Source organism: Myiozetetes cayanensis, unplaced genomic scaffold (assembly GCF_022539395.1).
Source record: "Myiozetetes cayanensis isolate MyiCay16 unplaced genomic scaffold, myiCay2020 scf2-11, whole genome shotgun sequence".
Classification (NCBI taxonomy): Eukaryota; Metazoa; Chordata; class Aves; order Passeriformes; family Tyrannidae; genus Myiozetetes; species Myiozetetes cayanensis.
The window spans coordinates 82,400,289-82,427,281 of record NW_026087411.1 but is presented as its reverse complement, the minus strand read 5'-3'; the positions used below and the strand labels follow the sequence as shown (position 1 = coordinate 82,427,281).

General features: G+C 39.5%; 1 protein-coding gene across 3 annotated transcripts in view; it reads right to left on the bottom strand.

The window, feature by feature from the left end:
- The window catches only part of PHIP (pleckstrin homology domain interacting protein), a 114,842-nt gene extending 88,454 nt beyond the window's left edge, over positions 1–26,388 (bottom strand). For all 3 annotated transcript variants that reach the window (XM_050314254.1, XM_050314255.1, XM_050314256.1), the window contains exons 1-7: positions 26,332–26,388; positions 26,165–26,223; positions 25,963–25,992; positions 25,746–25,805; positions 15,589–15,739; positions 15,361–15,459; positions 6,050–6,210 (exon numbers count right to left, since the gene is read on the bottom strand). In XM_050314254.1, the coding sequence (XP_050170211.1) occupies positions 6,050–6,210; positions 15,361–15,459; positions 15,589–15,739; positions 25,746–25,805; positions 25,963–25,992; positions 26,165–26,223; positions 26,332–26,377 (606 nt within the window). In that variant the 5' untranslated portion in view covers positions 26,378–26,388. The remainder of the gene's footprint in view (positions 1–6,049; positions 6,211–15,360; positions 15,460–15,588; positions 15,740–25,745; positions 25,806–25,962; positions 25,993–26,164; positions 26,224–26,331) is intronic.
- Positions 26,389–26,993: the final 605 nt, after the last annotated feature.

Sequence of the window (26,993 nt, the reverse complement as noted above, 5' to 3'; positions counted from 1 at the left end):
GGTAAGGATGCTATGGAAGACAGTGTCAAAAGCCTTGCTTCAGTCCAGAAAAACAAGATCCACTACTGTCCCTCATCCAACTTAGTTCTTTCATCATATAAGGTTATCAAGTTGGACAGGAATAATTTCTCCTTCATAGATCTACACTGATCACCTTGTTACTGTTAATATGTTTGGAAGCAACTTTCAGAAGGATTTGCTCCATCACTTTCTGATTAAGATGAATATGAATGGTCTGTAGTTGCCTGGAACAACCTTCTTGCCCTTGCTGAAAACAGGAGTAACATTTGCAGCCTCATCTACTTCTTCCTGATCAAGCAGCCTGTAGCAGATACACACTCCAAAGTCACCCACACTGGTCTGTCTTTAACCCTCATCCACGACCTCTCAGCTGACTCATCACCTGTCCCCAGGCAAAGCTCCATGACAACTCCCACTGGTTGTCATCCTGGCCTGACCCTTCTGGAGAGCCTGTATCCATCCACAGCAGTAATCCAGTTTTGTGAGCTACCCAACACCACTCCAGTTCTTTGGTCCTGAAGAGATCATAGCCCTCCAACTACATACAAAATTCCAAATCCTCCTACATTTCTCCATAGTGCATGCACTAGTGTACAGTCACTTCAGATAAGTGTCTAGTTAGGATGATTTCTCCAATCATGGAAGCTTTCTCCATAATTCGTTTCTTGATCTGTGTACATACTTGGGGTGGGCCCTCTTCAGTTTTGTTGTTTTCCAGGTTTCTCCTGTCAACATCACCTCACACTCTGCTTACCCACCCAGCCTATCACATCCTCATGTGTTCATTGCCTGCCTCCCACATCTTTCATACTCTAACAGTCTCACCAACAGGTTGGTCACTGTTGAAAACAATGTTTTTGCCCCATATTTGCCTCTTATGCACCGTTTCACATCCTTCAGTCTCCAAACAAAAAGCTTTCTCTCCCCTGCACACTTGCAGCACTTCCACTAATTAGAAATCACCAAAGTCCTTGATTCTTGTTCCAATGATAAGTTACTCCATTAACGCAGTTATAATAGGATCCAAAGAAAAAAATATCCCATAGACAAAACTGCACAATAACCAAACCACCCCACTGTTCTTATGTTTGAGTTCTACACTTCAAGAATGTTAGAGCATCTTACTAACAGGCATAGTTCTCCAAAATTTTGGACAGTGTCAAAGATCTAATCTTCAATTTTTCCAATATCCTTAGGACATTATCTTAAAAAAAAAAAAAAATAGAGCCACCTGGCAGTAAGAAGAACATGAATTCTATAATTTCTCTTAGAATCATAGAATCAACCAGGTTGGAAAAGACCTCTGAGATTAAGTCCAACCCTTGATCCAACAATGCCGCTGTTACTAGATCACAGCACTGAGTGCCACATCCAGCCCTATCTTAAAAACCTTCACCACCTCCCTGGTGAATCCACCACCTCCCTGGGCAGCCCACTCCAATGTCTGATTACTCTCTCTGTAAAAAAATTTTTCCTAATACCCAACCTAAACCTCCCCAGTACAGGTTAAGACCATGCCCTCTTGTCCTGCTGCTGGTTGCCTGGGAGAAGAGACCAACACCCACCTCCTTTCAGGTAGTTGCTGCTGTGGATGGATACAGGCTCTTCAGAAGGGGCAGGTCAGGGTGACAAGGAGTGGGTTCATTGATTGAGTCTTTCAGCTTTACCTGCTTCAGCAGGGTGGGGTCGCACTAGGTGATCTCTACAGGACCCTCCAACCCCAATCATTCTGCAATCTGTGACTTTTGAGGTTCACGCCAAATAACTGTATTACAAAATACTTTCATTGCTGTGGTAAAATGACTACCAAAGTCCTCTCTTAGATAAGATTTATAACAGAACTAGGAAACTTGCTGCATAGAGCTTTAAAAGTAATTTACAGGAAAAAGGGTCCCTTTTTTCCTATAAACTCTGCTTATAAAGCTCTAAGCAGATTCAGTTTTCACCCCTTTGCTCCCTTACAACAAACATACAAGCACCTATAAAGCACTCAGATTTGGTTTTTTCACCTATGCTCTTCAATTAATAAGTTTCCATAAATGTTCCTGTTTCTACATTCAAATTAGCACTTCTATATCTAAAGCTTCAAACTGTCCACCTACTTGATGCAGTAATTATCTGAAAGAGAGTATCAGCTCATGTTGTTCTGTTATCATGATGTAAGACTTTAGAGTATGAAGAAGGTTGTATATTCTTCTCAAAAATGCAGTCACCACCAAAAAACCCAATAAGCAGAGACAAAAGCCTATGCATGCTTGCATGTGTGTAAAACTGCAAATAAGAGCCTCACTGTTCAAAAGGGAGACCTGAAAGTAGCAGGGAATGGTGAAACCAAAACTGCCAAAACACTTTAAAAGGTGGAAATCACTCACTGACAACATAAAGATGTAAAATGGTCTGCAAGAAAAAGTAAGTTTCTGGGATCTAATGACACCTGGAGGGTCCCCAGAGGTCTATTTAATAACAGCAAACCAAGGAAAGTAGATCAGCATAAACCAAGGCTGCTCCCTTCCAGGTGGCTACAGAGGCATGTGTTATACTTCTCTATTGCAGAGAAAAATGACTGTCAGCCCAGTCCCAACAAGATAAAAAGGGGGGTGGGAAAGTGGGAGGCGGAAAAAGGAGAGGGGGAGGAAGAGATAGAAAGACAAGGGAAAAAAATTTAAAAAAACAAGATAAAATTGTAAATTCTGCAGCATCTTGGCAAGATAACAATATTGGAATTCAAATAAATTCAAGTGATTGTATTTGAACTGAACGGGACAATCCACAACTCTTAAAATACTGTTGCAGTTCTACTAGTAAGGGCACTGGTTTACACCACAGCTCATGCTTCCAAGGTTATACCTACAACTGCTAGGAATTATGTGCCTATTAAAAAGCATCTGTCAAAAGTGAATCCTAGAACAAGTTCAGCATCAAGAGAGAATTGATGACTGCATTGCCAAGGTATGGAGTAAAATCAGTTCATTTTCCTACCATTACACACACTTGTGGGCTGAAGTGAAACTGCCAAGAAACACACAAATTAATCTTGGGTTGGAAATCTTACACAGACTATTACACAATGTTTATTATTCCCTAGAAAGAGTAATCTCAGAGGAGACAGGAAGATAAAAGTAGGGGGAAAAGGAGATAGCCATCCCTCTTTGCAGTCAGAAAGTTAAGTAGTGCAGGAACTAAAGACAATGCTTGTTTCTATAATCCTGCATGGGTTCTGCAAGTCATACTTTTCAAGAGACCCGGAATGCCAAGCCCCTCCATGGGCTGCAGGGGGACAGCCTGCCTCACCAAGGTCTTCCCCACAGTCCGCAGGGGAACCTCTGCTCCAGAGATTGAAGCACCTCCTCCTCCTTCTTCACTCACACTCAGGTCTGCAGGGCTGTTTCTCTCACATAATTTCACTCCTCTCTCCCAGATGCAGATGCCCTGGGATTTTTTTCCTCCTTCTTCAATACTTTATGCCAGAGGTGCTACCACCATCACTGATGGCCTTGGGCTTGGCCAGCAGTGGATCCATCCTGGAGCTGGCTGGCATTCACTCAAACATGAGGGAAGCTTCTGGAAGCTTCTCACAGAAGCCACCCCTGCAGCTCCCCCGCTACCAAATCCTTGATATGCAAACACAACAAAGACCTACTAGCCTAGTAGAAAAAATATTCTGTTTTCACTGTCTTTAGGTAAAATGAAAGTACTGTTTTTCTAGTAAAGACAACATCTCCCAGATGAGCACGACTCAAAAAATGTGCTGAGATCACTTTCCTTTTAATTTGAAACAGAACATGAACAAAGCTTGAATTTAAAAGCTTTCAATCCTTCAGAGATCAGGTGAAACAGGAAACAATTATGATGCATCTTCTAGAAACAATTATAATCTAAAACAACAACTTATCTAGCTAACGTCACACTGAAGGTTGCAGAGCAAAAATGTAAGGTAGGAAGAATTCCCTACTGATGTATGCAAATTTACATGCTACACTAGAGACATTAGAAGTCATAGCGGTCTAAATTGAAAAGAATTGGCACCATTTCATTATATAGATGTAATTACAACACAACGGTTTCATGACTGTTTATCCACCTATCAATTACATTAGGCCAGATACAGCGACTTGGATGTCACCGAAACATGGAATACAACCCATTGGTTTTCCATTTTCCAACAACCACTTAAACATCTACACAAAAAAGATTTACCTAAAAATGCAGAGGGTTTCTGTCCCAAGCCCTCCAAAATGAAAAATTCAGCAGACACAATTAATTTCTATGGTGACTTTGCTTAACACCATGATCTAAACTGCAAACTTTTTTCAAGTCATACCACAACACCAGTCAGCAAAGGACTGCCAGCAAAGCTCCGGAGTTGAGCCCTGCCCCCCACACTACCCCTCTGTCCCCCGCCTTTCATTTCAGGTTCTTCTACTTCCCTCTTGGAAACAAAGTGCTATTAAAGTCAAGAGAATTAAAGAGAATTCCCTCTCTTTAACCACTTTTAAATCAGACTGGAAAAAGCAAGGGAACGTGCAACAAGGAATGATCACCATAGATGCACACAAGTTTTGTATAGCTCTGTACAGTAACGGTTTTAGGAACATGGGAAAGTTGCAGGAAAATTAAGAATTAGAAGACCTTAAGAAAGAGTTTTATTCACTTCATCTGGGAAGCACAAAGAGAAGGTTTTACTTAAAGGTGAACAGTGTCAGTGTGTGCATTTTTTATACCTGGTACACATAAAATCTTCCATGCATTCTACCGTGTCACATAAAAAATAAACCCACAACAGAGAGTCCTTTTCCTGACAGGTTAACCACGCATAACCTACAGGACATAAGATTTTAATGCCTACGACTTAGCTTGACAATGAAAGCTAAAGAAATATGAAAAAGAGACTCTGTTATGCCTCAAGTAGCAAGTGAACAAATGAACAGGCCTGTTGAAAACACTGCAAGTGTCTGTCCCTGCAACCACACATCCCTCCATGCAATAAAGCGAAAATATATTTGGGTAAAAGAGCAAATTATATTTACAACTGCCTTGAAAGAATCGTAGAAGTTAGGACTGCAATATATGATACAGGAAACCTGAACTGTACTTCTACCTGATTGTTTGCTTATCTGCCATGTTGTTAAAAGGGACACGGCCAAGTTCCTGAATCCACACAGGTATCAATTACATTCACTGTTTGTGGAAAGGCAATAAATGCAGCCAAAGCATCCCTGACTGGTATGAGGTGTGTGTCCATGAAATCTTTGTGTCTACTGAAATTGACTACTTACCAAGAAATCCAAATTATACTGACACCTATCTGGTTTTATAAACCCCATTGCTTGGGAAACCCACAATTCAGTACTGATTTCAGACATCTGCTTAATATTTATGTCTGAAGAAGAACAACAAAAAAAGGTAAATAGTTAAAAATACTAAAAACACTGGTATTTTTTTTAAAAATCCCAGGATCTCATAAAGACAATTTGTTGTGAACTGACAATTTTTACAATACACCACGTCAATGTCCAGCTTTCTAGTTTTCAACATGTTGTACCAAATGCAAGTGTATCACCAACTGTTAAACATAGTAGTCATGCTTTAAATTTAAGAAAAGTTACAGAAAAAAGTCAAAATAATCTGTATATACAGACTGATTGTTCTGACTTCCTAATCAAATTGTGATGACAGTTCATTGATTTGTTTATGTTTTGGCTAGAGAAAACAAGTCCAGAAAAAAGAATTTATATAGGGTAAATTCCTTCCACTGTAAAAGAACAGTTTTGCCACTGAACTACACAGATCAGCAATCACCATCACATCCAGTCTTAAGTCAAAACTATTATAACCAATAAAATGGTGAAAAAGCATGCAAACCAGTATATTTACTAAAAAGCAAGAATGACAGTAACAGTAGTAAAGCATTTGTCTGTTCTTCACATGTAATCAGTATCTATACTATATTCACTTTTTGGAAACAATTAGGTGACGTACTATGCGCACTTAAAAAAAAAATCTACAAAAATAAAGATTTTGTACTCACAGTAAATATTCGCCTGCCAGTCCGATCAAAAGTTACACAGTATACGGAAGATAAGTGTCCTAAAATTCGTTTGTGCATCTTCATATGTTGATAGACTGCAGTTGGCACAAGGCGTTCAAGTCTGTATTTTCCATTTAGTTTTCTTGAAAACAGGGTATCCACTAACAAATGGGTAAAGAAAAAAGAAGAGACAGTATTTATATTGCGCTCATAAACTAAAATACTTAAACAGGATGGAAAGTTTATTTCAACGCTGGACCACTTGCTATGAAGAGCTTACTATAGTAATGCTCTCCTTTTGCCCTAGTTAGAGAAGAATACATACAAAAGATGATAAGATATAGACATGACAAAAGTACTGAATTGCAAGGCAGAGTACAACTTTTGACTTTAAGTGTGCAAAACATATGCCTTTCATTTTATACCTAGTGTAAGAAATTTGGAAGGACTGAGACAGCTTTCATGAAGGAATAACCTACCTCAAATGTAACAAGTAACAGCTTACACACAGCTATTAACTGAACTTCAGCACAAATTCAAATCTTCTCCAAGGTAACCTTCTTATTGAGATCTACTCAATCATTTATCCACCACTTGCAAGACAAGCAGTTGATGTTTTTTAAGAATCCTGCTGCCCACTACAGCTAAACAAACACACATCCACAAAACAATACCCAAACAAAAATTTACATATGAATATATCAAATCTTACAGAAATTTCTGATTTTGAGTAAAAAAATCTTGTTCAAAGAGCTTGAGATTTTTTTCAAGTTTAAAAGTTAACAAGGTCCAGGAACCAGAACTCACTTTAACTTAACGAAAATCTTGCATCAAAAACTTCAGTGAAGAAAATAAAGCTCAGTGTAATTAATTTTAAACTGCTACTCATGCAGTGATAAAGTAACAAAGGATTATATTTCTATGCATGGATACCTAGACATTAGTCACACCCCATATCATCATTTGATCAAAGAATGACAATGGTAATACATGTTATATTCTACAGAACTATAACAAAGCAGGTAAAATAACATTCAAACACAAGAATGGTGTTGGAAGGTTGGAAGCAAGAGCGGAAGGGACCACAGTGGATCATCCAGTTCAACTTCCCTGCTCAAGCACAGTCATCCTAGAGCACATGGCACAGGATTGCACTATGACAGTTCAATAGCTCCAGTGAGGGAGACACCAAAACCTCTCTGGGCAATCTGTTCCAGCGTGCAGTCACTCACACAGTAAAGAAGTCCTGCCTCATGTTCGGGTGGAACTTTCTGTGCATCAGTTTCTCCCCATTCCTTCATATCCTATTGCTTGGCATCACCAAGAAGAGCCTGGCTCCATCATCTTTACACCCTCCCTTCAGATACTCATATACATTGATAAGGTGCCCCTCTAAGTTGTCTCTTCTCAAGGATGAACAGGTCCAATTCTCTCAGCCTTTCCTCGTAAAAGAGATGGTCTAGTCCCTTAAAAATCATTTTTGTAGCCCTCTGCTAGACCAGCTCCAGGAGCTCCATGTCTCTCTTGCACTGAGGAGCCCAGAAACAGACACAGCACTCGAAACAAGACCTCACTCTGGCTGAGCAGAGGGGCAGGATCACCTCCCTCAACCTGTTGGTCATGCTCTTCCTAATGCACCCTAGGATTCCATTGGACTTCTTGGCCACAAGGGCACACTGCTGGCTCATGTACAACTTGCTCCCTACTATCAACTGTGAAACAGCTATGTGAAGGAGCAGAATCATTAGCTGTAGAGCAAAGCACTTTCAGGCAATGAGACACTACATCTTAAGGCTCTATCTCATCTTCACCCTCGCCTTATACCAGGAAAAGACGCAATTGCGTTTGGTTTATGATAAAGTTTTTCCTTGCCAACAGTCTACTTCAGAACAACAGGAAACCAAAATTAGTTCAGGCACGAGATAAATTTAGTTTTGGAACCTGACAAATCACCCAACAGTTTTAAAAACAAACAAACAAACAAACACAAAACCACAAAAAAACAAATAAGAAACAACCTCCCCCCCAAAAAAAAACAACAAACAAACCAAAACCAATGAAAACCCAAAACACATCCCTCCAAAAAAACCCAAACACACAAACAAACAGAGAAAGGTGGTTTTTTCCTCCAGAGTACATGTAAAAATTAAAAACAGCTGTGCCAAAAATTCCTGCAGCCAAACAATAAAATTGATTTTTTTGGTGTAAGCTAAGATGAGAAAGGTTACCAACTGTTAATAATGCCTTTGTACAAATTACAGGCCTCGGTTGTATAACAATTGTTACACATATCTAGCATTCAATGTTTGTCAGGTCTTAGGTAGTCTCTAATCTATTTAGATTTTAACTGAAGCTTTTAGCTGATTTTAACTGCATTTGGACAAAAAGTAAATTTAGAAGCCTCTGTGATAGGAAGTCTAATATATCTCTCTTGTGTTTTCTGTCTTTGCTTGGCCTCACACAAATGAGTGAGCATGAACATGGTGTTAATCATACAAAGAGTGAAAAAGTATAAGAAGTTAAACAGTTGCCACAAACAATACATCAGGGAGGGAAGGAAAATGATACTTGATCCCAGGAGGGGTTAGACAATGCTGTTTGGGCTTTACAGTGTGTCAACCAACATAAAGGAAGTGCTGGAGACTGAAAAAATAACAGAATAGAGATGCCTGTTCCTTGTTGGAAAGGTATTGAGAAGTGGACATTGCACTGAAAAAATTCCTATCCAATGCCTGGTTTACCAAAGAAATTAATATTAACCTAGTTTTATATGCCCATCTACTGCTTACACATGACTCTGCTTTAAAAATAAATACATAAAATTGAAAATAAACAAAAAAGTTCATGGTATTAAGTTGCTGTTGTGCAATACAGTATGATAAACCACCAATTCCAAATAATATTTTGGTTTCCAAATCAGGATTCTTCATATGTAATAATGAAGGTAACTTATCAGTAAAAACCAATGCCTGAGAAAGTTGCAAATTTGTTGATATTTTGAATATGTAAAGCAAAAATAATACAACTTGTGGCAAAGTTAAGATGCTATACATTTTTTACCAGCTGGTTCCAAATAAAACATAGTGGCTTCTAGTTTTGAGTAACTGGGCTCATCTTCATCCAACATGAGCAGCCTCAAAGACTGAAATTGTCTACTATCACCAAAGCATTGAATGGCTGAGGAGGGAAGGAGCCTCTAGAGATCATCTTCTGCAAGATCCCTGCTCAGGTAGGGTTAGTGAGAGCAGTGCTGTGTCCAGCCCAGTTCTGAATATCTTCAAGGACAGACACTTCACAATCTCTCTGGGAAACCTGTACCAGAGCTTTGGTCACCCCCAAAACCTGTTTTCTTATGTTTAATTGAAGTTCCTCTATTTCAGCTTTGTTGCATGACCTCTGTCCTGTCAGGACGCACCAATGAGAAGAGTCTGGTTCCACCTTTATCACATGCTCCCTTTGAAGTATTTATAACCATTGACAATACCCACCCCCACCATGCTTTCTCTTCTCAAGGCTGAATAATCCCAGGTCTTTTGGCTTTTCCATGTATGACAGACACCTCAATCCCCTTTCATCATCTTCCTGGTCCTTTGCTAGACTAGTTACAGTCTGTCCACGTCTGTCTTTTCCTGAGGAGCTGGACCCAGTACTCCAGGTGTGATCTTATCTACAATGAGTAGAGGGGAAGGAACATCCTGGACCTAATGGCACTGTACTGCCTCCAGCAGCCCAGGATGCTGCTTGAGTTTTGTGCAAGGGTACATTGTGTCTGACATGTTCAACACCAGGACAGCCAGACAGTTCTCTACAAAGCTGCTTTCCAGCTGGTCAACCCCCAGAAGTGTCCACTGGTGTATGAGGCTATTCCTCTACAAGGGCAGGACCTTTTCTCTTCTCTTTGTGAAACTTCATTAGATTCCTTCCACTCTGTCAAGGTCCTCCTCAGTCAGTCACTCCTCCTAGTTTTGCATTGTTAGCAAAACTTAGTGTTTCATCATCCAATGAACCTGTTAAACAATACTGGCTCTAGTACGAACCTCTAGAGTGACTGGCTCTTGTGCCAGTCACTGGAATTCATCCTGCTGACCACAGCCCTTTGATCCCAGCATTTCTGCTCCATATCTTTTCAGTTTGTCAGTGAGAATGCTATGGGAGTCTTGCTGAAGTCAGGATAAATAACATTTATTAATGTCCCCTCATCCTCCGAGCCACTGATCTCATTTAAAAGGATATTGGGCTAGTCAAGCATGACTTCTTCACAGATCAATGCCAACAACTCTTAAATGTGTACTGGTTTTCTTTCTTTTTTTTTTGTAGATTGGCTTCAAGGAATATTTGCTTCATCAGTTGCCCAAGGACTGAGATGAGGAGGACCCACCTTTAGTTCCACAGAGACTCCTTCTTGCCCTACTTCAGGTCCACTGCCCCATTCTGCAGAAGGACCTACTGTTCCTCCTACTGCTGAAAGACCTGTAAAAATCCTCTTCATATCCACTCACCAGATTTAATGCCAGAAGAACTCCAACTTCTGTTACTGCAGAACCACAGAATGTTTGAAGTTGGAAGGGACATCTGAAAATCATCTAGTCTAACCCTCCTTTGAAAGACAGGTCAAAAAAAACAATTGCTCAGGATCTTTGACTAGTGTTAAAAAAAAAAAAAAAGTGGGGTAGAGTAAGAAACATGGCATTCTTGACCCAAAGGCTCTAATGCTAAGAGCGTAAATACCTTATTTTATAAGGGCAACTCAGGGACCCAAACCATGAATGAAGAGCTTGGCTCTTAAAACTTTAAGAAATGAAACCCTGTTTTTTAAAGCCTTTCTTCTACTGTCACAATTCACTGCTGCCAACAACCTTAATCTGAAAACCACACATGTCAAAGAGTTTAAAGCAGTTTATTTGTTTGGCTTCCCTAGGAACAACGTAAAACTCAAACAAAGCTAATGAAAGTGAAGCAGTTCGGAGTTTTCAGTGGAACTTACAAAAGACTTTAGATTTTCTCCCAGTCAAAAGGCATGTAACAGGCACCAACTGAATGCTTTCAAAGTTTCAGAGTGTTTCTCACTCCCCACCCAAAATAGAACAAGCAGCTCAAAGAAAAACAGCAACTTGTTAAAAGTAAAATGAATTTGGGGTCTGAAAAATATGGAATATTAGCCAAGCTTATTTTTTCCTCTTGGCTTTCTCATTTTAATTTTACCAAAGTGACTGATTCTACCACCTTATTTACATGGCCTTATCCTTGAATGTAAAATGCCTTAAAGATGGAGGATAGTAATCTGCCTTATCCACTAGTCAGTGATAAACATAATTTAATTTTGTACCAACTATAAGTTACATTTTTAAAAACCATAGAGAATCTTTCATTTTTTCCTTTCTTGAGTTGTATTAACTATGGAGGTTCTGTTCTGAAGACCACAGTCCACGTCCATTCTCCTTTCATTCACACAAAAATAGAACAAGATTCAGAAGAAAGGACACCCAAAGAATATACTTCACTTATAACTCTTACTCTTATTAAATCAAGTTTCATTAACTTGAGAGGCTAGATGGTTCTCTAATAATACTGAGGGATTCAGAGCTGTTAAAAATAATAGTAAAGAAGAGACTGCTAGACAACTCCTTTCACTCACCAAGAGAGTAAGACTGAATGTATCAAGCATTTCAATTTCGGGCTGTTAAGGGTTTGGTTTTTTTTCCTCCCCTTCTTCAAAGGTGTCCAAGACCCAAAAAAATCAGCTTGAATTGACTTCTACCTTCCTCCCATTTCTCTGTTGAGCTTCTGAACTCTGTGCAGCATTCTAAGCCTCTTGGCTTATAGATGACTGTCAACCAAGTAATGTGATTAAGCTAGCTATTCAATCAAGCCAGAACTTGTCTCTGGGCATATAATGAAGGTAAAAGTATACTCACTCGAAAATGGAGTATTTCTGAAAATAAAAAAATCCTATATACATCTCAAACTTCACATATAATATAATTTACTCGATGAATTAGCCAACCATTGCTAACTCAGAATGGTAAGAGGTGAGGTATTTCAAAAGGCAGAAGGCAGAAAAAAATTAAAGCAATACAGTCTCAAGCAGTTCCAAAATTCCCTGACTTCGATAAAATTCCACTTGCTTTTACTATATATTTATTCCATTGGTATTTTACTTGAAGTTCCATAAGCCTTCTGTAGCTTATTTTTTCTTGCATAATAACAAGTCATCTACTTCAGCATAATTCACTTTATACATGAATAAACATATATAACAAGATGTTACTCTTACATAGATCTTTTAGCATAAGGGTAGTCTTTTCCCTAATTTTTTTTACTATAGTTAACAGAATAATACAGTTACACAAAGTACTCTTAGATTAGCTTTTAGGCCTAAAGTATTTACTATTTTTGTAAAAATAGACATTACACTGTTTTCAGAACCTTGCATTCTCTTCACAGCCAAAACAGCAGCGTCACTTTAAATAAAGAAACACAAAAAAGGGCTGGATTGAGGTGGATTGCTCTGCAAAACCATGAAATACTGGTTTTGAAAGCCAGATCTTTTCACTGGCCAGGAAAAACGTTCTTCAGTGTCTGTGGGAAAAAGCCAGTCTCACTCAGGTCCTCACACCTGACAACTGAGTTCTTGAAGGTTTATGCTTAGGTTCTTTCCTTTTTCAGCAGTTGCTGATAATTACTGAAAAAGAGCTCTTTTTCCCTTTCTGCATCCAAGAAGACAAAACTAAATGAGTGTTTCTGCATGTCGATTGAAATGTGCATTAGGTTTTCCTGCACAACATAAAAGGATTTCAGTGTCTTTTCTGTTCCTCAAACATTAGTTGGTTATCCACCTGAAATACATACAGCCTGAAAAATATTAGGTTCCAATTACTTTTTTTTTTCTGTTGAGCAAATACATAAAAAACAGACTTCCCACTGTATTCCCCACACTGTGGGAACACTGGAAGTTATTTAAGGAAACAAAAAAAAATGTCTAATTTAATTTATAAAAAATGCCATTCTAGTTCATCCTTTCATTGACAAATCAGAGTAGAATAGGATAAATCAAACTCAAATACTTTAACACACAGCTCCAAACCAAATATCCAAAAAATCCAAATACACTTCAGTTGAAAACATTCAGTTACCAGCACTTATCTCAATGTTTGGAAAAGGAAATTACTGGTCATGAAAAAAGTGGTGTGTTGAAATAACTGTAATTTTGCAAATATTCAGTGCTCTGCAAAGGATTCAATAAAAATAACACTTATTTTAAAAGCCTGACTTGTTCTTCTCAAAAAAAGCATGAAAGTTACTTTTTTTAACATTTAATTTCACTACCACAGCAACTCTACATTTTTCTAAACTCCAGCTACCATGGTTCTCATACACTGGTCATTTTCCCTTTAAAAAGTCTACACCAGCTGCTATATACTGCAAGCCACAGTAAAATGCAAAACAGTCCTTATCAATCCTGATTCCTACAACACATTTTAAAATGTATTTGTGAGTAAAGGAAAAGCTAAACAACCACTGAAGGAATCTTAGCTATGAGAAAGCTCAGCCCTACAGTCACCTTGCAGAAATAGCTGCTATTCCAGCCCAAGATTTTTCAAGTTTATAATAATCAAGCCATTGCACAACCACTCAAGAGGAGGATTATTCAATTCAACAACAAGCACTTTCTCCCACACATCTAGAGCACAACACAGAAAAAGCTCTCTACATGAACACCAAAATAGCAGCTCTAAACAAAACCACATCGAATGGATAAAAGTGCTACATTAGAGTTTAAGTGAACCTCTTCTGACCCGTATACATACCAGGTGAGGAGGTTCTGAAAACTCAGCTCTAAAAACCAAGCAAAACCATGTTTCTCTTCCTATATTCCAAGCATCTACAAAATATCATGGAAAGCACGCAACTTGTGTTTTAAAATGGCAGCACTACTAGGACACTAAATACTCTGCCACCTGACCAAGGCAAAATTGGTTGTGGTCAACTTAAGAGCTTAGCTGTAGCATGGTTCTGTTTCATCTGTTAGGACAGAACTATAACTCTCTGGATAAACTGTAATGGTGTGTATTTTGAGATTTCATTTTGAGTTCCTTCAACATTAGAAAAAAAATATAAATAGTCCAAATTAAGCTCTCTTAATTATATATTTTATGGTTTGTATATCTGTCTAAATTCATTAAAAACTTAGAGACTACAAACCTCCCAAAGGAGTTTAGAGATTGAAAAACTGTAATGGCAAGTTACCACATTAAAAATGTCTCAGTTCCTAATAGCATCTGGCTATATATTTATACATTGTTACTACATATTGTATTTTACATATATACATCTTGTATACATTGTACACAGTTAAATAATAGTTCCCCAATATTGCCAGAGTCTTATCTTTTTTGCCAAGACAGAAACCTTTGTCTTTGCAGAAGCTTCTGCACCTGAGCCAAAGCCAATCAACTGGATATACTCTGTTCACTTTCATCCACCACTGCACATCTATCTGCAACCACTGTTTTGGTAAAAAACACTCCTGTTTTGGTGTAATGCACACTAACAATTTGGTCTTAATCATTCTCCCTTCACTGGACATCAACAGAGAAAGATGAAAAGACAAGTGATTTTGCACACTTTTCTCTCCATGAAAAAAAGAAATGGGGTGGTCTTTAAATCTCCTAAAATATCAAGTCTTGATCCTTCTAACAACTAAACAAACATGTATCTTGGTTCTTAAAAAGCTAAAAGCTAACAAACATGCTTTAGGGACCATATGAGAGCTTAAAAATAATAACTGTAATACCACTGACCTCCAGCTTTCCAACAGTACAGACAGCACGTGCATGCTTCACCATAGAGCACAGCAAAGCAAACTAATGCACAGCTACAAAATTACTGAACGGACCAGAGAGCAAAAAGAATAACTTCCACAAGACCCAAAGGAAACCATTATCAGTTGACATGACTTTCTCTCCCTAACAATGGGTGCAGGCCTTGCTGCCCTATAGTACTAATTATTTATCTACTGGCAGCTTCATTACATCTTTAAGAAAGAGATTTTCATTTTTATGTATTCACTGTTTAAATGTATTTTATTCAATTTTATACTTCCAAGACAAAATTAGCTTCAGAGCAGAACTAGTATATGAATTTACAATAATGCCAACACAGCATCTTAATAAAAACACTAAAAGTAAGGTATGTAACACAAACAAGGACAAAAATAAACAGAACTATTACTTAGCTCTCATCATCAGAATCATCAATCACCCTGGGAGTTAGGTATTACAATGGCAATGCCAGAATAAAAATGAACTTACCTATACTAGGTGGACTGCCATAATTTACAGGGGACTCTGGAGGCCTTCCACAATGTAGTGCAGCAAGAGCAGATCCCTTCCATACAACATGTTTGCAACCTGTTTGCAACAAAAAAAAAATTTAAGCAAGGGTTTGTTTTTTTGGTTGTTTTTTTTTTTTTTTTAAGAAAACCACAGGAAAGACATGAAATACCAAGAACTCTCAAAATTCCCATAAAATTTTCATACTTTTGTTTGTACGAAGCAGAGACTGTCTGCCAGCTCCTAATAACGTCTGCACTCCAGGGACACTTTGTGGAATTTCTTGCTCTAGAAGTGGTCCAAGTCGATGGCATATTTGAAGCAAGTGATCAGGTGCCAAGTGTCTGTAATATTTCACCTATTATACCAAAGAGCAAACAAAACATTTGATAAACAACACAATATTTTTGATGCATTACTGGTTTAATCTTTTTTCCCCAACCTGTTAAACAAATTTGTAAGAAAATTATAGGATATTAAGGATAAAAAAAATAATGATCTTTAAGCACAATAATTCATTCCAGCTGGTCCTAATTAATTCTTCTATTCAGCACATGTCACTTCGTACAGAGAACTGTTGGTATTTACTATTTTCTGACTTTAAGGCACAGTTAGTCATACACTACTAAGCTCCCATATAATCACAAAAAGATGTAAAGTATATACTCAATATTATATTTAAGTAGTGGCCTGTTTAATTTTAATTTAATCTTTTAATTTAAATTACTGTAAGATAAAGATGAGACTAAGATTGTAAAGACACCAACATTTACAGAATTCTTGAAAGATTCACAAATACCAAATAAATAACGCAGCTCTGTAGAAGAAAATGCAAAAACACTCTGCCTCAATTCACCCAAGTTACATCTTGTTGATGCTTAAGTAATTCACCTCTAAAATTCTTTATGTGGTCCCTATTATACCACAAACACGACGAACTTTTGTAACAGTTCATAATTTTAAACTGCAAAGTACCAAAACAAGATCCTATTATCAGCAACAGAACTTCTCACCACTTGATTACAACCAGTTCAAAGAGTATTAATGACCTCCCAGACAAAACCAGTCCATTCTTTTGAACTACTAGAATTCTGAATCAGAAAACTGTCTTATATAACAAGGGGGGGGGAAATTTTGAAATTTATGTGACAACAATAAAATTCTACTAATATAAGGTTTTTATTGAAGAAATAGCATTTTTAAAATGCATAAGCTCCTGTCAACTCAGACTATAACAAAAAAAAATTAAAAAATAAATTAAGACGGAGAATAGATTCAGTTTTCTTCAGTTCTTATGTAGGATCTGGCATGTAGTAGTTTTGTCCTTCACACAGCCTGAAATACATCTTCACAGTTTTACTTCACAGAAGAGGAAAAAAAGAGAAACACTGCAGTAAAAGCTTTGTGATGTTTCGTTATTCTGCAACTAGAAGAGGCCATGACAGACATTTAGGCACAATGATGCTTCTATATTATACCCAATTACCAGGTATATACCTCATTCCTCTTCAAATGTGCTCCTATCTTGCTGACACACCATAACAGTCTCACGTATTCTAGCAGTTTTTTAACATAAAGAGTGCTGATGTCTGAAACTGAGGCTCTGGAAAAGCCTTGCTTACACCAGTAATTCCTACCACCAGCACCACCACAACCTTCTGGTGAAGGAGGGAAAGTTTTCTCTCTCCTGTCGTGGTCTAACCCTGCCAGCAGCTCAGCCCCATGAAGCCACTTGCTCATTCCCACAACAGTGGAATGAGGGAGAAAATCAGGTGGGTAAAAGAGCAAAAATTTGTGGTTTGAGATAAAGATAGTTTAACAGGTAAAGCAAAAGCTGCATGGCAAAGCAAAATAAGAATTCATTCACTACTTTCCATCAGTGGGCAAATGTTTAGCTGCTACCTGGAAAGTAGGGCTTTCCTTCAGTAGATTATATCCCATTTGTAGAAGGCCTTGCAAGATGTCTAAATTTTACTGCTGAAAGGTTAAATGACTTAAAAAATTTTCAGAAGTTCAATAAAAAAGAAAAAGATTTTTCTTTAAAAAACATTAAACTTTATATTTTACTTCAATAAGGTTGCAGTTGATAGAACAGATCAGTTAATTTCAAACTGCTAAATTCAATGTCAGACAGGCACCCTGTTAGAAGAGTGGCAAAAAGTAATCCAGAATTCAGAACTTGCATATTACTGATAAGAAAAATGAACCAGAATAGCAAATCAAACATACTTTTTTCTGCTTAAAAGAGAATCACAGTCAAAACACTCCCTTGAGAGCTCTAAAATACCTAAATAGCCACCCACAAAAAGTAATGAAGCCATGTACAGCTTTTGCCAGCAACAGCCCAGACACATTTCCTCACCTTTTGTTCTCCTCTGCTCCTATCAGAAGGAGCACAAAAACTTAAGAAACACTGTTCTTCATATAATTCCATCGGAAAGCAGAATTTACATCTGCAAAATCCACAATTGCCTCTCAAAGATTAATAATTACTGATTTTTTTTAGTTTATCCACAAATAATACAGCTATATATGCAGTACAGTTGTCATTTTATCCTGTTCAAGACCCTACAGTTTTACACATCCTCATAAATGCTCAAAATCTGAAGTAAATAAAGCAAATCGGCTTTGACACATTCCAAAACTACAGCAAGCTGACATCTTGAGTCATAATTCTCAGGGTTTGTCACAAGCCATGTGTTCACTTTTTATTTTAGCAGTGACTGGGAAGGTTCAATTCCTCTTACAGTTTTTAAAGCAAACGTTTTGAAAAGAGAGATCTATTTGTATTATTCTTGTTCATCTGTATTAAAGATCTTAATATATACCTTACACCCACACTACAGTCTCTTCTCATTTAAGTCCATTTATATGAAAAGAGCTATTTATGCCAAGTTACGCAGTAGTTTTGTGATGTTTCTCCACAGAATTTGTCTGAATAATCATAGTTCATTACTTCGCAGCATTTGCAACCAGCTCGTCAACAAACTGATTCAACAATGCTAAGTGAGTTTTATGCTTTATCAAAAAAAGTGGCACTGCCCATTCAAACACTTTTTAGTTCTAGAAAGTTGATAGAGCTATTTCATGAACCATTCCTACATAAGACTAAAGTGCACACAAGTAACTTAAATAAAAAAGTAGGTTTCAGTTCCATGTTAAATATGATAGGGAAAGAAAACTCTTATTTCATTACAGGTTTTATTTAGACAGCTTTCTTTCTCTTTTTCTATAAACAAGTAAAAGGTGGAACTTAAATAGCCTATTAAAACCAGGCTATTAAGTTTTCTCCAGGTAAAATAATTTCTTTTTCAAAAAAATTCTTTTAACGGTATTAATACAATACTTTCAATTAAAAGGGACCTAAAACCATCATGTAGTCCAACTGCCTAACCACTGCAGGGCTGACCAAAAATTAAAGCACAGTGTTAAGGGCATTATCCAAATGTCTCAAAATCCAACAGACTTGGGGCTGTGACCGCCCCTCTAGGAAGCATTTCCAGAGCTAATCTGTATGTGTGACTATTAGCATTACAGTGGAAGCCACACAAATTAAAAAAGTGTGTAACAGAAATTCCCCTTAGCCCCAATTCCTTCTTTTGAAAAAGGAAAAAAAAATAGCAGAAAAGATGATCACAACACGGTAGCAACCACTCAAGACAAGACAAGGTGAGTTTATTTAATATATTAAATGACAAAGAAAACTACAACTAATCAGATTGTTCTGCGGTGCAGACTACCAAGAGACAATTCTTGCATTGACAAATTGTAAAACGGAGCTAGAACCGACAAAAATAGATCTACAACCCATGTCCTCCTTGTAAAATAAATAATTTAAAAACCCACCAAAAAACAGAAAACACCAAAAAACCCTCAAAACTGTCAGAGTACTTTCAAGACAGATTTCTGTGACTAAAAAAAGAAATAAATGAATTTTTGTTTTAATGATAACTTTACAAGCTTTGTCAGAAACAGAAGAGCCCATGACAACCCAATAGAATGACAGAAATTTGTTATGATATCATTCTGATTCCAAGAGAAGACAGTAAAGCAAAAGGAAAAAAATAACAGATGTACACACATTTAAAATTCACACAGCCTTAAATGAAAGTGAAAACTGGACTCTACAAACAGGAATTTAAAAATTTTATGCCAAAACTGCAATGTCAAACAGCATATAAAAAGCACAGGGTTTTTTTTTTGCTCTGCCAGTCCTACCTAGCTGAAATTCTAGCTGTTTTCCTTCCTCGCCCTATTAGGCTTTCTGCAATGTCTCATTCTGTTCTGTTCTTCCAAGGGAAATGCACAGAACACGTGTTTTTAAGGTAATATAATAAACTCCTTTTTTGTTCTCTTAGTCTTTCTATGTAAGTTAATAACATATCTTAAACATTACTGTAATAAAAATTAAAACTCTGTTAGCAAGTACAAATTTTTCAGATCTTAGGTACAAATATTTTCTAGAAACCAAGAAGCAGCATTGCCCTCAACCTCACCCTTTACCTAATACCCCCAACTTCACTTATTCCAAACAAGCAGCATGGGAATACACAAAATGTAGCTTCACATTTATTTGGACTAACATTCAAATCTTTATTACCTTTGAAATAGACCTAAGTGCTTATACTTTCATTCTGCATGACTCTGCAGAATAATTCAGCACCAGAATCACAATGAATGCATCAAAAGAATCATGATTTGACCTAGACTCTGTAGTTATATTCGCAACACATGATGCAGTTATTCACTACGCATGTTTTAGACATCAAGCAAAATACGACCTTATTCTAGTGCTCCAAATGCTCTGCACACTGAAACATTCCCTGAAGAACTGCTGGTTCCCCCCACCACCATGTGAACAGTTAACATGCTTAACTACAAGGTTGACCGTAAATATCTTTCAGAAAAACACATTTCCACACAAGGACATTTAACAAAAAAAACAAAAACAAAAAACAAACAAACATCAAAAAAAAAATCCAAGTCAGTCAGGTAGCTATATTTCAACACATGAGAGCTAAATCTTTCTAACACCAGCAGCTATCCCAGCTTTAACTATTCTGCTATGAAACATATTGCCCAAAACAAGCTCCACATTGAATTACAGTAATTGCTACACTACATCAGACCATCAACCTAACAGAGTACTGGGTGCCACCAGACACTGCCTTATCACTTTAAAATTAGGAACTGCAATGAAATGCAAGTACTTATCCCTGAAGAATTCTCATTCCCTTTTTTCCTTTTTTTTTTGGGGGGTGCAGCAGGGGCATCAAAGGACAGAGAAGGGAGAATTGGAGAATTCACCATTTTCCCCAAAACATATTTATTTCTTATGTACTTTCTAATTATGCTTAGGCTAAAACTATATAGGTATTTAGTCACTATGTCCTATCAGAATGCCTACTATTTTACTGTGAGATTACTTTTTCTCTAATTAAATTGATCCATATGAAACCAGGCACTGCAAGAATGTATTATTTTTTCAACTTTTTAATGCTTTCAATAGGTGTGAGGTCAGAGCAGATAAACCTTAGTACAAACAGAGTGCTGTAAGCTTACCACATGAGAAGGTACAAACGGAAAGCAGCATTTTCAGCTTTGTGGGCTAAGAGGTTCAACTATACCAGTTACTGTTAGATTATCTGTATCTGTATCTGTCTGCTTTTTTAAAATTTGTTGGCCTGGGTGGTTTTTTGTTTGTTTTAGTTTGTTTTTTAATAAAAGGTACACCTTAGAAACTTGATATTCCCATTTAGCCCATCTCTCATCTGTATTTCTCAGTCTCAGTTCAAAAGAACTAGCCTAAAACAGTTGATTTGGTCAAAACTCTTGATTATCTGTGGAACAAACAAATGTGTGGTACTCCTCCCAAAGAACAAGAGTTCCCCTCTCGTCAAAACATAATAGTTTAAACAGAGAGCTTTTAACATCACCTAAATTCTCAATTATGGGAACAGCCTGTGAAACAGAAATGCTTGTCTTTTAGAACTACGAGAAAAGCATTTAAGTTGATATATGTCCAACAAAAACACTGATAATGAGACCAAAAATCTGGCTAGGGATCACAATCATTACACAGGCTTTCTTAGCCCCAGTGCCAAGTCTTTCAGAACACCTTCCAAAATACCATAAAGACTTTCCCCAAAACACTGTTAATAAAAACTAGGTGATGATGTAGCTCTCTGATTCAACGCAAGCTTTAATTTTGCTCCCTATTTCTTTCAATACCTTTAAAGGACAGGATTTCCTGAAGAAACAAACCACTTATTATCTGGTTACTTATTAAGAAACAGAATTTCTAAACAGGAACCACAATGCTGCCTAGAACACTTGGGTATTATATGAACAAAGAAACACAGTATCAAGGTACTTAGTGTCCCAGTCCCACAGATACTATTTGTAACTTCATGTAGGTTTGCACGACATGAAAGGAAAAAGTAGAATGGCCTGAAAATAACATTTTGTAATTTTCACTTGAAATCACATTTAATAATCGTGGTCTGGGGAAGAAAAAGAGATAAATGTTCGCAAAATAGTCACCAAACAGTTCCTGAGAACAAGGCTTACCACCTACTAAAGTCATGGCACCATCCTCCTATTTGATGTGAAGTACCTGCCTTCTCCCTCCTCAACCACCACCAACACGAAAAAAAATTCTAATTCAACAGAGAAAATGACAATTACCCGAATATTCTGGACCATCAAAAAACTGACAACTCCCTTTGGTAGCTCTAAATTGTTGTAGTGAATATTAACAGTTGGTTTCATCCAGCAGGAGTCTACTTTGATCCCAAAGGAAGCAACTCCAACACATTCTCCAAGCCCTGCACACCCACTCCTATCATCTCCTCATGGTGGTGGTAAGACCCATGTTGCTGCACACAAAAAGAGAGCTGAACTACCTGAAAGTTATTCTTGTACTATTCATTTTTACAACAGTTTAGCTCCCTTATCCGACTAACCACACATTTGGATGAGCACTTGTACCTATGCAAAGGATACAACAGAAATGCACAGCTTTCATCCACAGCATACCATTAGAGCAGCTACATCCCTAGGGAAACTACAACAGGAAAAAAACAATTACCCTGGAGTGAAATGATGCACCAAAGCTTGCTCAGGTGTCCTAACAAAGGCCCTAAAAAAGGTGCTTTGAAGCCTAAAAACGCAATACAACACTCAGACAAAACTACTCAAATTCTGCCCCCCATGAGAAATCCTCAACCTTTTTTTAGAAAAAAAGAAAGAAGAATAGCTGGCTTATAATTAATAGGTTTTCACAACAAATGTGAGAGAACACAAAACATCCTGAGATCTGTTACACACCTCTGCTGAAAGTGGCCTGCCAGGGACTCAATTCTCAAAAGGTCTTAGGTTATAGCACAAACAGAAATCTTATGAGTGGCAATATTAGAACAAGATTGACACTGTGAAATAAGAGCTTATACTATCAAAATCAGATCAGGTAATTTATACCACACAGTGTGACTGCAGGAAAATATAATACACAAATATTTAAATTCAAGAAAAATCAGTTAAGAATATAAGTGGATCAGTATTTCTGAACTCATGTATTTTCCTGTAGCATTACAAGGATGCACAACATGGTATTAGCTTATAGAAGAAAACGAAACATTTACTTTCGCTGGCCAAACAGAAAAATGAAAGTAATGTACAAGATGAAAACTGCATCAAATTTAATAGAAATTAAGTTAAAGAAATAAAACATCTAAGGCTGTGAATTCCAGTCTAAGAACAGAAGGTTAACTCTAATAAGAATTTTTTAAAAATGTTTTTAAAATAAGGACAAAAGCAGGAACATCATAGTCTCTGGAAAAAATATCTATATTTATATTAAAGGAATTATTTACTATACATATATGTATAATAAAAGGCATAATTTCACACACAACAAAAGAGCCTGGGATTAAATTCTACCTGTGTTACACAGAGCCTTTATTCCCTCCTAGAGTAAAAGTCAGACATCTAACACTATTTACTTGTAATTTTATTTCCTAGCTTTTCTCCCTTCAGACCTTTCTATGAAGTTTAATGAAAGCTCAAGACATTCATGTCTGAGAAGTGGTACCCAAACATGGCTAAACATGCTGCCTACAGAAAGGAGAGTCAGCACCTTAAAGCTGGAAAAATTTTAAATGAAAAAAAATATGAACAGAATGTTAGCTTATCATCAGCTTTTATCTTAAATCTAAAATCCTTTGGTTTGAGATAAGTTTGTGTTTAATGAACAAGACATAGTGAAAAACACTTCTTTTGTACAAAATGTAACTGTCACGCTGCAAATACACTTCTAGGCCAGCTTTCACAAGCCTAAAATGTCAAGTCATACAAAGTTCACATATTTTTGACAATTGAAGCAAGAACAAATACAAAGGATAGAGAGAAGCATCAAAAGCAAAGTAATCAATTTCACACACACACCCCAGCATCTAGGCAGGGACAAGGTGGAAAAGGGCATAAAAACATTTATCAGGAAGCCTAAGAAAACTTTGTTATGAACAGAAGACCAGGAGAAGAGAAAGGACCTGGTCAGCATCACCTCTTCAAATGGAAGTATCCAGCATCAAGTCTAAATTTTGAGGAAGTGCATCTTATGTCATTAGATACCTAGTCTAAACAAATTGGTATTTACCAGCGTTCCACAAAAAAAAAAGAAGTTTCTTGGAAAGGGTGTGAATGAACTTGTCTCCCACCAAGCATTCTTACTTCAACCTTTAAAATATTTTTTTCCTCACTATCTCTTTCTTCACATCCTTTTATATTCTGAATACGTAGAAAAACCCCAAATCCATACTACAAGACTGCACTCCCAATTCTTTATAATTTATAGGATAAAAAAGATTCATGATAAGTTTTACCAATGAATTTCTGACCACTGTTCGAAATGAGTAACATGGCCTCAGTCTTACAAATAAATAAGTAAATGAGAATACCATACTATGTACTTTGAAATTCCCAGTTGAATTTCTTGATGATACTTGATTTCAGGAAAATTCAAAAGTATTGGTATGCATCCATATGTTTTCAACAAGTTAATCACTATCAATTCTTCAACACCACATGCATGAAAATGCCTGTGCCAATACACCTCTTGCTACAGAAAAAACCCAATGCTGTAAGTAAACCTGTTCCAACTACAATAAATATCTGTGATTCATACTGTAACATGTTATATAACTAAAATAATGTATATGCCAACAGTCTTTATGAGATGCATTACAGATGGAAACTGTTCTGCCTCCTTTCATGTCAGCTCAAAAGTTCTCCACATGTCTATGTCTCAGAAGTACTGGAGTTCAGAACTATTATAAGCAACCAGCAAGCCCGAAGGGAAATCTCTCTTTGATAAACGTCACAAGCAGGGTTCAGTCTTCCCCTTTAACTGTATTCAGAAATTCAGAGACTAAATTATACAACAGTGCATCTGCAGTGAAAACAATAGTAGCAACAAGTAGCTAACAGCCACAATTCAGACACCTTAATTGCTGTTTTTCCAACTACTGTAGTTCACAACATATTAAGGAAAAAAAAATATATCTAGGCCCCTCTTTGCTAGCAGGAGCTACACCACTACAAGTAACACTTAGTTTTATCATTGATCTACACCCGAGATGTAAAGCACACACCGGGAAACTAAAAAAAAAAAAAAAAAAAACAAAAACCCCACCACCACCACAGCAAAACTCCCCCAAAGTCAAGTTCGCGATGCGAACGCGGCGAGCGCAGTTATCCCCAGCACCAGGCGCACCAGGGAGGCGAAGGGCGGAGCCGGCGCGGGCCGGGCCGGGGCTGCGCCAGGAGGGGCCTTTCCCGCCGCGCGGCCCGGCTCGGGGCAGCGCGCGGGCAGCGCGCGGCGGGGGCGGCGGCGCCGGGCCGGCCCATTGTGTGCGCGCGGGCGGCCGCGAGCGCCCCCGCCCGGCCGCGCGCGCACCGGCACCCGCCGCTGGCCCCGCCCCGCCCCGCGCGGCGCCGCGCGCGCGGCTGTGGCGCCCGCCCGCACCGCGGCCGTGACGTCGCGGAGCGAGCGCGGCCGGGCCCGGCGCGCGCGTCGTTCTTGACCCCGCTCGGGCGGGCGGGCACCGGCCGGACCCCCGCGCGCGCCCCCCGGGACACCGAGCGGGGACCGAGGGCCGGAAAGACCTTGTTATAAAAATTAAAAAAAAAAAAAAAATTCCAAAGTTATTGGGTTTAGGGTTTTTTTTAAGTTGCCTTTTTTTTTTTTTTTTTTTGCGGGAAATTCAATTTTTTTGCCGGGCTGCTCAGGGAGAGTGAGGGAGGGGGAAAAAACAACTTTGCCCGTCGCAGCGCTCTCTCCTCTCACCAGCGCCCGTTCCTCTTACCAGGTTCTCGTAGCTCCGGGGATGCTCCTTGCCCGTCCAGTCCGTGCGCTTGGGCAGCAGCTGAGGGAGAGAAGAGAGGGCGCCCCGTGAGCGACTCCCCCTCCCCCGAGGAGCCCCCCGGCTGCGCCCGGGATGGGGCGGGGGAAGCGGGAGAGCGAGGGAAGGGGGAGGGAGGCCGCAGGCGGGGCGAGCGCCGGGTGCGCGGCGCCGCTCTTACCTCTTTCTCTGCCACTTCTCGGATCAGGACCTGCAGTAACAACAAAAGCGGGGTGTGAGAAAAGGTTTTAAAAATTGAGAAAAAAGGAGGAGGAGGACGAGGGGACGAGCGCGCCGCCCGATCAGCCGCCCTACCCGGCCGCCCCCTCCCCGCCAGGCCCGGCGGCGCCATCCATCCATCCCTCCATCCATCCATCCCCTACCTGAGCCGCTTGCTGGCAGGGTCCGTCCTCCAAAAAGCGAGCGATGAGGAAGTAGAGCTCTGCAGGGAGAGGAGAGGCCGTCAGGGTTGGCGCTCGCCCCTTCCCCGCGGGCTCCCCTTTCTCCCCCCTGACCGCCGACCCTCTCCGGCTCCCCGGCCGCCACTCACCCGCTCGCAGCTCCGCCGTGTGCCGGCTGCCGCCGTCCCCGGACATGGCGAGGCAAAATCGGGAGGGAGGGGGAAGGGGGAAAAGGGGGGGTGCTCGGGCCGCGCTCCCGCGGCAGCGTCGGGTCCCAGCGAAAGCCACCCGCCCGGTTGCTGTCACTGCTCGTTCACCGGGGAGAGTCTCGGCTCCACCATTCAACCCACGGGAAGCAGCAGCAGCAGCAGGAGGAGGAGGAGGAAACAACAACTCGCAGCCGCCCGCCGCCAACGCCGCCGCCGCCGCCAGCCAGCGGGAGCGAGCGCGATCCCTCCGCCCGGAGAAAGAGTCCCCTCCTCCTCCTGCGCGCCCCCTCCTCAGCCCCCTCGGCCCCGCGCGCCGCCCCTTCCCCCGCGCCCCCCTCAGTCCCTGGCGCTGCCCGGAGGGGGCGGCCAGGCGGGCAGGGAAGGGGGGAGCCTCTCTCTCCTGCCCCCGCTCCCGCCCCGCCGCCTCGGCGGCCCCCGGTGCTGCCCGGCGCTGGAGGGGAGAAGGGGCGAGCGGTACGCGTTTATTATCGGGAAGGCGGGCGGGCTGTGGCAGAAGATGTCGGCGGGGTGGGCGGGAAGGCGGTGGCGGCGGGCGGGCGGCTGAAAGGCGCTTTCTGTGCGCGGTGCCGGCGCGCGGAGGG